Source organism: Syzygium oleosum, unplaced genomic scaffold (assembly GCF_021117445.2).
Source record: "Syzygium oleosum isolate NSW1041296 unplaced genomic scaffold, Sole_v2.1 Sole_v2.17, whole genome shotgun sequence".
Classification (NCBI taxonomy): domain Eukaryota; kingdom Viridiplantae; phylum Streptophyta; class Magnoliopsida; order Myrtales; family Myrtaceae; genus Syzygium; species Syzygium oleosum.
The window spans coordinates 2,672,335-2,687,182 of record NW_026607501.1 but is presented as its reverse complement, the minus strand read 5'-3'; the positions used below and the strand labels follow the sequence as shown (position 1 = coordinate 2,687,182).

The 14,848-nt window shown below is 43.4% G+C and overlaps 2 protein-coding genes across 7 annotated transcripts in view; one reads left to right on the top strand and one right to left on the bottom strand.

Annotated features, from left to right (window-relative positions):
* Positions 1-3,898: 3,898 nt before the first annotated feature.
* LOC115665689 (protein WHAT'S THIS FACTOR 1 homolog, chloroplastic-like) lies at positions 3,899-11,353 on the bottom strand. Of its 4 annotated transcripts, XR_008818323.1 has the most exons (4): positions 9,665-11,353; positions 8,218-8,296; positions 7,900-8,077; positions 3,899-3,908 (listed from the first exon to the last, which is right to left on the bottom strand). XR_008818323.1 is itself a non-coding variant. In XM_030587536.2 (1 exon), exon 1 carries the CDS (start codon positions 11,128-11,130, stop codon positions 9,733-9,735), a length of 1,398 nt encoding a protein of 465 aa, XP_030443396.1. In that variant the 5' UTR covers positions 11,131-11,353; the 3' UTR covers positions 9,149-9,732. The 4 variants fall into 4 exon arrangements, 1 of the variants encoding a protein (XP_030443396.1); XR_008818321.1 differs by having other exon boundaries at positions 7,900-8,296; XR_008818322.1 differs by lacking the exon at positions 8,218-8,296.
* Positions 11,354-13,521: 2,168 nt separating this feature from the next.
* LOC115676636 (meiotic recombination protein DMC1 homolog) overlaps positions 13,522-14,848 on the top strand; it is an 86,640-nt gene continuing 85,313 nt past the window's right edge. For 2 of the 3 annotated variants that reach the window (XM_056319055.1, XM_056319057.1), the window contains exon 1: positions 13,522-14,744. The gene's annotated coding sequence lies outside the window, so the exon portion shown is untranslated. The remainder of the gene's footprint in view (positions 14,745-14,848) is intronic. The other variant, XM_056319056.1, reaches the window with a different exon arrangement.

Here is a 14,848-nt window from a genome sequence, read left to right as displayed (position 1 = left end):
TTCACATCTATAAAGCACGGCTAGCCAGTAGCTATGCTTAAGTCCATTCGGATTATCCTAGCATTTGCTGCATATTATGAATATGAGATATGGCAAATGGATATAAAGACAGCTTTCCTTAACGGAAAACTAGAAGAGGATGTGTACATGACACCACCTGAAGGCTTTACATCACCAGATAACACTGGGAAGATATGCAAGCTTCAACGTTCTATTTATGGATTGAAGCAGGCATCACGGAGCTGGAATATTCGTTTCGATGAAACTGTCAAAGAGTTTGGCTTCATTAGAAACAAAGAAGAAGCTTGTGTATACAAGAAGTCTAGTGGGAGTGCAATTGTGTTTCTAGTGTTGTATGTGGTTGACATACTACTCATTGGAAACGACATTCCTATGCTTCAGTCAGTTAAGACATCGCTAGGAAAATTTTTCTCCATGAAGGACATGGGAGAAGCAAACTATATCTTGGGGATCAGGATCTATAGAGATAGATCTAAGAGACTTATTGGACTGAGTCAAAGTACATATGTTGACAAAGTCATCAATAGGTTTAATATGCAAGATTCCAAGAAAGGTTTTCTCCCAATGACACATGGCATAAGTCTTAGCAAGACTCAGTGTCCTTCAACACAAGATAAGCGAGACCGCATGAGTAGGATTCCTTATGCATCAGCTGTGGGATCCATCATGTATGCTATGTCGTGTACTTGTCCTAATGTTGCTTATGCTTTGAGCATGACAAGTAGATACCAGTCAGATCCAGGGGAACCTCGCCGGATTGCTGTTAAAATATCCTTATGTACTTGAGAAGAACTAAGGATTTATTCATAGTCTATGGAGGTGAGGAACAGATCACTGTAAGTAGTTACACTGATGCTAGTTTCCAAACTGACAAAGACGACTTACAACCGCAGTCAGGTTTTCTCTTTTGTGTGAATGGTGGAGCGATCTGCTGGAAGAGTTTCATGCAAAATACTCTCGCAGAGTCTACGACAGAAACTGAGTATATGTGATATACATTTTCATTGTTCGTTAATAACATATATATTATGTTTGATTTCGATTTGATTTCAGTATATGATTGAATGCGAAATCTTTATCCCCTGAATATCGAATATCCTTAATAGATCATTAAATACGTGATTTGATCGTGAAACTCTATTAATAGAGTGAATATTCATATTCTAAATGTCCCTAGTCAATTGCCATTGTGCATTGGGACGCAAATGGCATTTGAGACTAGCATGTGAGTCAACTGATGACCAAGTTTCACGGGTCATGAATATAGAGATATAAAGTTGATCACATGGAATACATGTTGGAGAACATTGTATTGGATGACCCGCATGAGAATACTTGTAGGATTGTTATATAATGTCATCGTATTTCTCATCACAGCTATAGAGTATAGTCCTTTGACCTGAGTCTGCCATAGTTTCCTAGAAGTGGATTGGCGTGCTTTAACATTGCCAAACGTCGGTAGTAACAAGTGATTATAAAGGTAATGGCTGGGTATGTCATGAAGCGTCTTTGAGTGATGTGAGTAGACAAGATGGGATTTGTCCCTCTCATATAACGAGGGTATGATTTCCTGGCCTCCCGTAGAGTTGAGACTGTGAAATGCATGGCCATGCTCAAGTGAGTTGAAGAGTCAACTACTTGTTTTGACGATCTAACTAGTATCGGGAAAATGAGTTTAAGCTATATAAGGATGACACTTGTCCCGTCTTATGCTTAACTCGGAAATCAAGTGACAAAAGAGACTTAGTTTATATGATTGGTTCTAGTGCAAGTGGGAGATTGTTAGTGGTCTGCCCTAAGAATCAATCAAGGTTGATACTCTAATATTAGTTGTGGATTAGGTTGTGTCGGAAAATCGATCTTCACTATACTTAGGTAGTCATAATGTGTTGCTAGAGACCGCTTATGACTTGTGGGCCAAAAGGGTTTTGTGCACACTGCTAATGTGCAGTGAACCTACCGGGATCGCACACAATCGCGAACGGACTTCATATTTTCTGTGCGCCTTGATCTACTTCAGAAGTAGATTTATTCTCCTATTTAAATTATCTACGCGGTCGTGCGCATTATGAGATAACGTTACATGTACAATTGGAGGTGGATAGTTTGGGCGGGCCCAAATAGCCCGGCCCATTAGGGTTTCCTATGAGGCTATATATATAGCTATAGATAGTGAGAGAGTCTCACGTCAGATGACGCACGCCTCCGTGCCTCCATAGAATACGGAAACCCTAGAGAGAGTGTCTCCAGGAGAAACTCTACGATAGAGAATCGTTCTCTATTCGGCGTTCAAGAAAAGGAACTTCAAGATCTTTCGCTAGCACGTGGATCGTTGGAGAATTCCGTTCGTGTGTGTGGATACCGGTAGAGGCGCAACACTTGGGGCGCTAATCCAGACACAATCGGTTGCCGATTTATCTTCGATACGCAAAGGTACGCGTCGAAATTCCCTTTCGATTTCAATATACACATGGATCCTGTCTGGGGTTCTATATTCCGCTGCGTTGTTTTTCGTTGATGAACCCTATACCACTTGTAACAACCTGGGTCCCACTCGCAAGATATTGTCCGCTTTGGACACTAAGTCCTCACGGTTTTGTTCCTCCGAGGGCAGCCACGGTTTTGTTCCTCCGAGGGCAGCCCATACTACCCCAAGAAAAGGCCTCTTGCAAGTTAAGATTTCCCAAGCCCTTATAAACTAGCCCAGGACTCCCCCCTAGGCGATGTGGGACAAGAGACATGCCTCCCTTGCCATCCTAGAAGCCTGCCAGGAGCCGCTCCTTGTCCAGGCCCTCTGGCCCCGGCGACCACTCCCCGCCCTCGTCGGACCGGGTCGTTACATTCTCCCCCCCTTTGGGCACAGCGTCCCCGCTGTGGCCCCACACGCGGTCGGGAGTCGGCTCTGATACCACTTGTTAAGCACGTCGCATTTCCTTGCAATATGGCCTCTACGTGTATATGTTTGTCACTCGAGAGCATTTGGTTTACTTCCTGAAAGACTTCGTCATGGGAATCCTGCAAAAAAAACTAAAATAGATGCTGAAGAAGGATGAGAAGATAAGCGAGCTCGAGATCAACCTGCAAGACTCTCGGAAGGATATGGGTGTCCTGAGGGGGTTACTGCCGAAAACGTTCCACGAGAGAGACCTGATGTGGGAGGAGGTGAAGCAGTACAGCGAGAAGAACATGCTCCTGGACTCCAAGGTCTCCATGTTGAAGAAGAAGATTGACGTCCTTGACAAGGACATACTCTTTAAGGATGGACAGGTAACGATCTTGAAGGACTTCTTCCTGGAGTGATCGTTTGTGACTGTGAAGCAACCATGATTCATACTGTGAATATTATGCTTACATTGCACCTTTCTTTCTTCTACTGGGGTTTGGTCGATTAGAAAGAAATTCGGCACATCTTTAGTCTCGATGACTAAAGAAAGATTAGTTGCTTCATCTTTTTTGGCTAGAAGAGTAGTTGCTTCATCAACAATAGATTGAAATCAAGAATTCAGAGTGAAAACGATTGGTCGCTTGTCGGACAGAGCAAGTGGCTCCATCTGGTTGTACGTAAGGGTGTCAATGGGTCGGGTCGGGTCGGGCTTTCATGATACCCAACCCGACCCGAAAACAATAGGGTTGTGCTTGACCCGCCTAGACCCAGCCCAAGACCCTGTTCAGCATACACCCCAAGGGCCGGGTTGGGCCGGATCGGGTTTCGGGTTTTTTTCTCTTCAAACACACACACACACCTTTCTCCCACTCTCTCTCCTCCTCCTCTTCGTCTTCTTCACCGTTTCTCTCTCTCTAGTTGCAGACAATTTGCAGAGACCAGAGAGAGAGAGAGAGAGATGAATTTGATACAGAGGGACAACAATCTCCAACGCGTCCATCATCTCCAGCGGGCCCTTGTAAGAGCTCTGCACCTCGTTCTCCTCCTTGTCCTCCTCCTACTCCTCCCCCCCTCCCCCCGACGACCGGTTCCGGTGTCGTCGATGTCCTTCCCGATCGAGGACAACCCCGCCGACGACGAGCCACTTCGCGCCGGCGCCGGCGCTGCCGCGCCCCCCTCTTCTGTGACGAGTAGGTGCAAAACCCCTCTTCTTTTTCGTCGAGGATCGGAATCTGTCATGCCCAGGCTCAGCTCGACGGTGGTCAGGCTGTGCTTCGCGGCGGCCCTGGCGCCGATCCTGCTCGGCCTAGCTCTCGAGCGCGCCTGCGATTTCCGCTTCCATCGCGTGCGAGTCTTTGTGTCTTCAGAATCGTGGTCGTGGTCGTTGTCGTTGATGGTGTGCGTGGGGTTTTGTGGCCTGTTCACTAGCTTGCTGCACTTTATGCTTCCTAGAAAGCGAGCAGGCGAAGGCGAAGGCGAAGGAGCGGTCGTCGGAGGCGGAGGAGCGGAGGGAGTCGACAGCAGCGGCGGCGGCGGCGGCAGCGGCGCTCCGTCCTCGGGCGTCTCCATCCTCAAGACACACACACGAAATGTGCGCAGAAAGTGAGAGAGAGGAGAGAGAAGGGGAGAGACGAGAGAGAGAGGTGTGGGCCGGCCCAGAGTGTTAATGGGTCGGCCAGACCCTACCCAACCCTAATGAAACCCCAAATTTTAGGGCCATATTCGAATAAGATTAAGGCCCGACCCCAAAATACCCCAAATTTTAGGGTCAGGCCGGGCCGGGCCGGCGCGGGTTTCATTGTCACTCGAGAGCATTTGGTTTACTTCCTGAAAGACTTCGTCATGGGAATCCTGCAAAAAAAACTAAAATAGATGCTGAAGAAGGATGAGAAGATAAGCGAGCTCGAGATCAACTTGCAAGACTCTCGGAAGGATATAGGTGTCCTGAGGGGGTTACTGCCGAAAACGTTCCACGAGAGAGACCTGATGTGGGAGGAGGTGAAGCAGTACAGCGAGAAGAACATGCTCCTGGTAGGGGTGTGCAACGGGAACCACCCGGACCGGACCGGTCGGTTCTGGGCGGGCCTAGGGGGTGTTGGTCTGGTCCTCGGTTCCCATTTTTCGAACCGGTGGACGGTCGGTCCGGTTCCCGGTTCCATGGTGAGAACCGGACCGACCGGACCGATAGGACCGGACCGATCATTTATGCATATTTTAAAAAAATTAGCTAGTTATTTTTTTATCTTTTCAAGGAATTTATTTGTTATTACTGACTTGCCAATTTTGTGAGCCATCAAGTTGCTGCGAATGGGTTGATTTTTTTATTTTTTTTTTAAATTTCTAAACAGTTACTTTACTTTCCCAATTTTCTGCCTTCTACTTACTTTCCCAATTCTTCCTCTCGGTAACCCTAACCACAGTAACTTGAGCAAAGCCAAGCCTTCCCGCGTCCAAGCCTTCCCAGTTTCCCTTTTGCCGCCTCGCCTCACGCCTTGCTCCGAGCGAGTCGCTCGACGTCGGACGCCTTTCCCTCTTGTAGCCTCGCCTCTCGCCTCGCTCGACGTAGTCTCGCGGCCTCGCCTCACGCCTCGCGGCCTCACCTCACACCTTGCTCTGAGCGAGTCGCTCGACGTCGATCGCCTTTTCCTCTTGCAGCCTCGCCTCTCGCCTTGCTCGACGTCCTCTCGCGGCCTCGCCTTAGGTCTCCCTTTCCGCCTCGCGGCCTCGCCTTCCGCCTCGCGGCCTCGCCTCACGCCTCACGGCCTCGCCTAACGCCTCGCCTCAAAGTTCCGCCAAATTCACTACGATGATGCAGTCACACGTGAGCTTCCATTTTTGTTATTTCTATGTCCCTCCAAAGTATAAATGATCGTCTTCAAATTGTTGTGCTTTTTGACAGATTACTTGATGGAGAACAAGTTGGAGGTGAAGAGACTACGGTGGAAGATGATGGATTTTTGAAGGCCTTCAAGGGTTTTTACTTGACGTTAAACCTAGAAGATTACGTCGGTGAGCTCTCTCTCTCTCTCTATCTAGTGTTGTACCTTTCTTTCTAGCTGACTTGATCTGTCGTGGAATTAATTTGTGCGGTGGGGGGCTCCTGATGATTTATGCATAGTTTAGTCATCTCTTTTAATGCGTTAAAGAGTCTGAACCACTTGTGATTTTCAGGAAAATTCTTTCTGGATGAGTTTATTCAAGTAGGCTAACAAAATATCAAGCTTCTTAGATTGTCTGTCAATCACAAAGCAGGCCAGATTGAGTGTTGAACTTCAACAGTTAAATAAATGTAATTTTTGACTTCCAATGGATAGTATTGAACAATGGCAGAAGTGTGTATTGAACTTTTGTTGATATGGGGTTCTACTCTTTTTTTTTTTGCCTCTCTAATAACACGTGTTTAAATTAGGGGATGTATATTTTTGGAAGCCCACATGGGACATATTTTTTTTTTACAAGTATTTGATTCATTTGAACCGGACCGGACCGGACCGGACCGGTCGGTCCAGTCCGGTCCCCGGTTCCAAGACTAGTCGGTCCGGTCCACGGTCCCAAAAATTGGGAACCGGTCCTCTCGGTCCGGTTCCCGGTTCTTGGATGGGACCGGACCGGACCGGGAACCGATCACCCCTAGCTCCTGGACTCCAAGGTCTCCATGTTGAAGAAGAAGATTGACGTCCTTGACAAGGACATACTCTTTAAGGATGGACAGGTAACGATCTTGAAGGACTTCTTCCTGGAGTGATCGTTTGTGACTGTGAAGCAACCATGATTCATACTGTGAATATTATGCTTACATTGCACCTTTCTTTCTTCTACTGGGGTTTGGTCGATTAGAAAGAAATTCGGCACATCTTTAGTCTCGATGACTAAAGAAAGAGTAGTTGCTTCATCTTTTTTTGCTAGAAGAGTAGTTGCTTCATCAACAACAGATTGAAATCAAGAATTCACAGTGAAAACGATTGGTTGCTTGTCGGACAGAGCAAGTGGCTCCATCTGGTTGTACGTGCATGGACGGCCTTCGCTAATATCAGATCGAACCAGTTTGACCCTTGGTTCAATTGCTAAACCAGCGAAACATACTGGTTATCAAAATAAGATCCACACTGTTTTTAAGTCCTATGGGTACAGAACTAGGCTTCTGGCTGCTGGTGCACATGGAAGGACTCAGAGCACTCAACCCAAAGACCACAGGCGCTCCGCATTACCACCAAGTGCACATGCTGATGACTTCAGCATCGGTTCACCTGTAGTCCAACCGTTTGGAACCATTGAACCACAAACTGGCAACCTGACTACGTCTCTGACCGGCCCAAGTTCGAAAATATTGGTGCAAAGCTCCAATCCCGACTTAAAACTTGACAATCTAATATGAGTTGAGGTGTAATGCATGCACTAATTTTACTACGTTACTGAAGATGATAGTGAATTATTATGCCTGATAGAGGTCCAGGTATTGTAGAATTACCATCGTGGGATGCTCCTCTTTCTCCTTGAGCATCTGAGGATGCACGAAACCCCAAATGAGGTTGATGCTCAACCTCCAGGGTACATTACTCCTGTCGTTGCTCTAGTTGGAGCTACGACTCAATACTTGACATTTTCCTTAATATTTTGGTATCCAAACAATCTTAGCCTTGGCATCGCACAAGCTTCAATATAACATGCTTAAAAATCTTAGTCAAGAGGGAAAAAAGTTGACATCTACAGCTTCATTTAGTTTACAATCAATACTGACAAAATAGTGCTATAGCACCATCAAAAAGGAAAAAACAGAAAGGTCCCCACCATCAAAGATAACATTACATGAAGAAACAGCGAATTTAAATTATTTTGAGTATGCGCTAAATCAAATAAGGAACTTAACTCTAAATATCAATATATCCTCCACAAAAAGAAGAGAAAGGATCTTTCTAGTTTATTTGACAGAAAAGTGCCATACCCAGGAATATAATCTCTTCCATCACCTTTTGCATCCTAATCTTTGATATGACGACCTTCAGTGTCACTTCTAATCACATTGTAGCATCAGTAGAGGCACATAATGAGCTCCCAAGCACTTGTTCATTTCCTTTCTCTGCAATGGACACTCTGTCACCCTTGTCATAGATGTCCCTAAGTTTCATGTGCTCGACAACAAGCCATTCTTCTATGACATGAAAACTTCCTCGCCTGTGATGCTAACCCAAAAGGTTTGTCAACTGCATTGTCACCCTTGTGTATCATATGCAAAAATATTGCAAGGGTAAGGCCAAAGTATCTTTTCTGCTGCTTCTATTTATGTTAAGCCAGACAAACTTAAATAACGCAACCTTATATACTCTTAGGAACTTAGTCGAGCATGGCATGCTATCGAGAGGTCGTAGGACTTCATCAGGCTGGAGAAGAGATCTAATCGCCGCAATAAAAAGAAAATTATTTCAGTGTCATCTCGAATGACTTCAAAAGAAATGAAATCCATCAACCATGGTATTTTTTTTTTTTTTTGATGACCCGGGTACCGCCGTACAGCCGACAGCCGGCAACGTAAACCCGGGGTGACGCTAGCGCAGGATCCACCACCACGGCGCCACACTTAAGAATCCCTAACGACTACGCTGGGATTCGAACTCCTCACCCTTCGTGAGGGGCAGAGAGCGCGAACCAACGCAGCCGCTGCGGGCGGTGGTAACCATGGTATTTTGTTATAAAGCAAAAAAACCAGAAAATTTTGCAGTGCACTATATTTAGTTACACAGCAGCAGTTTGGTTTGTCGCATACAGTTTTGGATATCATGGTTTTTATGAGCACGAGAAGAAATCTAGTTGCAACATTTGAAAGCATATTACTCAACATCATCTCCAGTGAGTTTGCTAAGAATTTTCCTTTGATAAGCAAAAGAAATCAATTGCACAATGGCTTCAAGCAGATGCTAGCTCATGTAATAAATCATGAACGCAATTCATGTTATGAGGTATAGGAAAGAATGCACACTAGTAATGTCATTTCCACGCCACCAAAAGCCGTGGAAAGCCATCTATCATTCAATCTAAAAAATCAGTAATCCCATTTTCAAGGGCTCTCCTATTTCTTTCTACCAAATAAAACAGTAATGGATCAACCATAAACACAGCCTATCATAAACAAGAGGAAGTTCTCAGTAGAACCCAAAAACATAAGTGTGCCATAGTTTCATGGAGATTTTGAACAGAAATTGCAATACTAATAGAACAGGCATTTGGATAGAAAGCAAATGAAAGTACGTTGCAAAAGGCAGTTTTCGATATTGTGGACCTGAATATCCATGCACAGCAATGAACAAGGCATTACTGCAGGGTGAGCTCGAAATCTAATCTGTAACAACAATAGGGAGAATTTTTATCATCATAGCGGCAGATAAGCTATGTTCTCCATGATAGCTACTGCCCAATCATCTCTTTGACCCAACAATTGAGATTCAAATGCAGTGTGGCATGTTCATCTTGAGAATAGCAGAATATCAGATTAGTATTTCAACACTCATTAAGTCGGACCAATAACTGAGATTGAACCTGTCATCTTATATAGACTGCTTCTGATGTCCTTGCTGGCACCAAGGCGAGCTGAGAGTTGCCAAAAGCATTATCCGCGCATTCTTTCTAAATCATTAATTTCAGAAGTTCCGGTGGTAAAGTTTAGGACTAATGAGGAAAGAGATGGATCACTCCGCCATTGGTTAACTTGGTTGATAGATGTAAGCAAGAGTTGACCAATTAAACCTGTACAGCAAATACTCGAACCTTTGAACTTGTGAAGAAGAAGACTGGAAAGCAAGTTATCTTGACAGCTCGAACAAGAACATATGACCTTAAAATGAATCATGAGGCTTGTATTCATTGTCAATTTCATGTATATCCATGAAGGACCTGTCTGCAACTGCAATATCCTCCAATTCACTGATGGCTTCTTCTCGGTCAAGCTGCATAGGGATGCCTTCATTCTTGGAGCCACACTCAAGAAAATTATTATCTTCCATATCCGATAAGTCCGTAAAAGTTTCTATCCTTTTCTTCCTCCCTCTATAACCAATAAGGCTTAGGACCTTTTCCTTCCAAATAACCAGCGGACATTTCTGAATCAGCTCCGCACCTTCATAAGCTCCTGTCAAGAACACACTAAACCTCTTTCCCCTCTCAGAGACGTAGAAAATGCCAAAATGCTTTAACAGGAGTCTCATCAGCTTCTGAGGCATCAGGAATTCTTGTCGAAAGTGGGTGAGGTGATCAGTTACCAACCTCTTTTCCATTGTGAAGCTAAGTAGCTCATGCATCACTGCAATGGCCCTCTTATCGAATTCTTTCGATCCGGCTTGGAGGCCACGTGCATCAGCATAAGGAGATAAGTAAGACCTTTTTTGAAAATGCTCAATCTTCCCTCCAAATCTATACACCTTCTTGTAACTGGCAGGAAACTTCAAGGGGAAAGATAGGGAAAGCAACCCTGGAGTATGGGAGGCAGATTCCGATACCCCCAATATGGCTTTCTCCAACTCTGTGATAGCCCAAGCAGGATTCCACTCTACAAGCTCGAGATAATCAACTTCATCTGGAGAGTTAACCACTTTGAAGTGCTGCGGATACTCGTGTACCCACTTGCTCCTAAAATCAGCTGGCAAACCAAACTCTCTCCTGAAATGAGCAATTTTGTCCAGAGGAAGCCGTTTATCGACCGACATCATCAACATCCTAGTCACGTATTCAGCAGCCGTGCCAGAGTGTTCCCTAATCAATCTCTCCTCTTCCTCTAACGAGTCTTCAGCTTCTTTAGTCATTCCACACCACAATACCCCTTTCTGATCCTTGTACAACTCAAACAGTTTCGGCGACTTCCGAATGAAGTCCACTATACTGTGTGGCTTGGGCAAATTAATTTGTCTCCGGTGTCGATCCAGCGACCTCACGGGGATTATCATCTCGGGTTCCTTCTTCAACATTTCCATGAGAACCAACACCTTAGACACCACTTTATGCTTCTCGGTGGCGATTTCGAGATCATGGACCCTCTTGTTCTTGCTCCTGTCTTGCACTCTCTTGCTCGTGGTCATGAATCTACGCTGCGACCAGTTAAGCAAAACCTCGCCAAAACTCCAATTTCTTCTGAGGGTGGGCAGACGCACTAGCGAGGTGACAAAGCATCCAGACTCTCTTGCCGCACTCCATTCATTCGAGGAAGCTACGTCTTTAACAGTGACTCGAAGATGGGTCATCTCAAGACGCTAATGCCTTGCTCCAAGTTTAAGAAACAAGCCCAAGAAAAGCTAATGCCTCTCACTCGGGACAGACATCAAACAGCTTGCGTGCAAGGGAAAGAGGGAAAACAAGACCGTGAAACGAAAACATTCGAGAAGATCACCGTGAATGCACGATTACCACCTCCTTGGGTCCCTCGATCGGCACCAGTTACGATTGGATTTCAGGTGTGGTTTGTGCGGAGAATAAGACGGGGCGAGAAGAAGAGCAAACGGGCGGCAGTTTTGGTTTTCGCAAGAAACGTTGGCATTTCTCTCTGATTATTACGTTTTTGCCCAAAAGCTTAAAAAAAAAAAAACAAGGTTAGTGCCTCGAAAAATCCAAATTAATTTTTTGACAATTCATTTGTTAGTTTCTATTAAATTAGATTAATACCATGAAAAATCACGTATTGATATACCTGTGATAAATGGAGGGTAAAACTCCAAACTGGTGTATTTGTCAACTAATACGTGTCATCAAACTCAGTAATTTGACGATAAAATTTAACGAATGCTAATGGAGGGTAAGTTTGTCGCAGGTGTATCAGTTTGAAGTTCTTGATAGTCAAAAAATTAATTTGGGGTAAATTTATCACAGGAGTACCGATTTAGGGTTTTTCGTGATATTAACCCAAAACAACAACATATCGGCTTTTGTTTTGCTTTTAAGCAGCTCAACGAGTTTTGCATTTCTCGTTGTAATTAAAATGATCTTTTGATTTTAAAAAATTAAAAGAGCTCGAGAGTCTTACAAATGGTTATATTCACGTGTGTATAAAAAACTGAGGTGTTTGACATTACCCGAAAAATCTGGTGTAAACTCATAATGAAGTTTAGTAAAAGAAATAAATTGAATCATTATCATGTAATCTGTAGACGTAGACAGTTAAACTATGCATAATTTAAAAAATTACAAAGAGAATAATCTTTTTTAGGAAAAGATATGTAAGAGATTACTAATAATTTTAACTATCAAGTAGGACTTGCATATTCAGGAAATTGGAGCAAGAAGGGTCCAATACTCTATATAAAAATCAAATTTCAAACATTAAAACAATAAATCAAGAGTGCTCCCTTTTTGTCACCCTTTAACGAAATTACTAAGTCGCAAGTGCTAGGAAATGTGTCTGCCGAGGCAAGCACGGCCTACTCTGACATGACCCGTGCCTGGCAAGCTATTCCGAATGGCTTAATTGTTGTTACATATTCTCATATGACTAAAGAGCAACGGGTGTGGAGTTTGAGCATCATGCGGTTGAACAAAGCACATATCACAATGCATAATCAATTTTTTCCTTTTCTAAAAAGAATTTTTATTTGGTTGACAGTTTGGGAAAATTATAAATCGAGCGAGACTGACGTGAGGACGAAAGTGAACTCCGTTTGCTCAGACTGCCGGTCCATGATAAATCGAATTGGAGTTATTTGACTCGAAAAAAAAAAAACAAACCGATTTTTCTCTCTCTTGTAGAAATGGATCTCACAAATTCTTTAACTCAATTAAACCTCTTTCTCTTTTTAAAAAAAAAAGAGAAGAAAAAATGAACTCAATCTTATAGCGAATTTCAAACCATTACTCAACTCGAATGAACATGATCAAATTGATTCCGCTTCTCGCCTTCCTATATAAACATGCTCCAATTTATGATCGTCGCCCATTCGCAAGAAACTCTCTTCTTCTTCCTCGCTGAGCAAACCAACCTGCAAGCATATAGACACAAAGAAATTTGAAGCTCTCACGTTGCGAGACCAGGATGAATATAAAATCGAGCCAAATCAAATCGAGTTATTCAATGCAAAATAAAAAAATTCAAATCCAATTTATTCTATACCTCTTCAGGAATGGATATTATAAATTCTTAAAATTCATAAGATCCATTAAACCTCAATTTGTAAGATCTATTTCGGAATAAAAAAACTCAATTAAACATCTTTTTCTTAAAAAAGAAAAAGAGAAAAGAAAAAATAAGGCAGGAGCCCTTATTCTCGCTTCCCGCCTCACTCTCTCTCTATATATAAGATTCCCTCCCATTTCCCATCGTTTCCCATTCTCAAAAAATTCGAAAGTCTCTCCTTCTCAACAGAGCAAAATAACTTCATCGCCGATCCTCGCGCTCCATCGTCGAGGATGATTTCATTTCTCTGGTGAGTTTCGCGAGCTCCGGCAGATTTTGATTCATCTCCTCTTCCACGATTTCATCACCGAGTATGATTTCTGAGTTCCGGCTCGCGTTTCTCGTTGATCTGCACAGCCGACGAAGAGCAGAGCTAGCTGCAGCTCGCAGAAAGAGAAGACGTCATCGATGACGCAGACGATGACGTGATCGGAACGATCGACAAAGTAAGTGAGTGGAATCAATTTACTGGAATCAAAGGTTTATCTGAAGCAAAAGTTGACAAGATATGCGAAGCAGCTGAAAAGATAGTGGTTAGAGCTTAAATTACTTGTTATCCTGAGATGGCGGCTGCAATCAATTGGAACTTCTATACGCATCTCACGTTAACTTCCCTTTGTTTTGATCAGAATTTTGGTTATATTACTGGAAGTGACGCTCTGCTCGGAGTACGTTCTTAATTCTACAAAACCAAAATGGTTCGGAAGACCCGAATGAGTCATTGACCCTTGAAATAAAGCCTGCAAATTAGCACATGGACTGTAGAAAGCTGCACTTGCTCTAAACACTATTGACCTCACAGCACAAAGTACTTTTAATGTCTTCGTTTCCAGAGGAAGTCGGTTGTTCACATCACAACTGGAAGCCAAGCCCTTGATGAGCTTTTTAGGCGGTAATAGACTTTGTTTTGCAGATTGTGTATATTATTCTTCATGCGTTTCAACAAACACAACTTTCCCTGTTCTGGAAATGTTAATCAGGTGGTATTGAAACTCAGGCAATTACAGAAGCATTTGGCGAATTTCGGTGAAAAGCACAGTCCAACAACGTTGGCTTTGACGAACTTTTACCTGCTTTTGTTAGTTGGTTTTCTGAGAAAATGCTGCTAACGTCACTTCAGGTCTGGGAAAACACAGTTTGCACATACCCTGTGTGTTTCTACTCAGTTTGGTCTGAATTGCCTTTTAGGTTTCCATCCTTAACTTCTGTTGCGTTTTATGTTTCCTAGATTAACAGTGCAAATATGAACATAGTGATTGAATTTCTAGCAAAGAATACAGCCATGGTTGATCTTGGCATCAGAACGTGCGTATTAGGTGATTCTGGAAGGATGGCACTGTCATTTTCTGTAATCTGCAGCCAGTACACTGGAATGCATAATATGCAGTGGTTCAAACCAAGTAGAAAAAAGCCAGGAGAGCGTACTAGGTCATAACCAATCAGAAGCCTTAATCATTGTTAGACTTGGACTTGGGTTGATCATCAGTTGAATGTGATGCTTGAAGTACTCTACTTTATATGCAAATCTTACAACATTATTTTCCCCTCTTTCCATCACTCATTATTAAAGGTAATCCTGTTCCATAAGATGATTTATGGTTTGTGGATTCCATGATCCTAACAATTTTTCCAGCTGCCAACTCACATGAGAGGGGGGAATGACAAGGTAGCTTACATTGACATGGACGGAACTTTGTATCCTATTATAATCTGTCAGTCATTTTCTTGACCTCAGCAAAGCTGCTTTTGTTTCATACTCGGCGTACGTCCATGTAAGTGCATATGCACTTTCTTAACTT

Coding starts and splice junctions, on each gene's coding strand:
- LOC115665689 (XM_030587536.2), bottom strand. CDS start 11,130: ATGACCCATCTTCGAGTCACTGTTAAAGACGTAGCTTCCTCGAATGAA.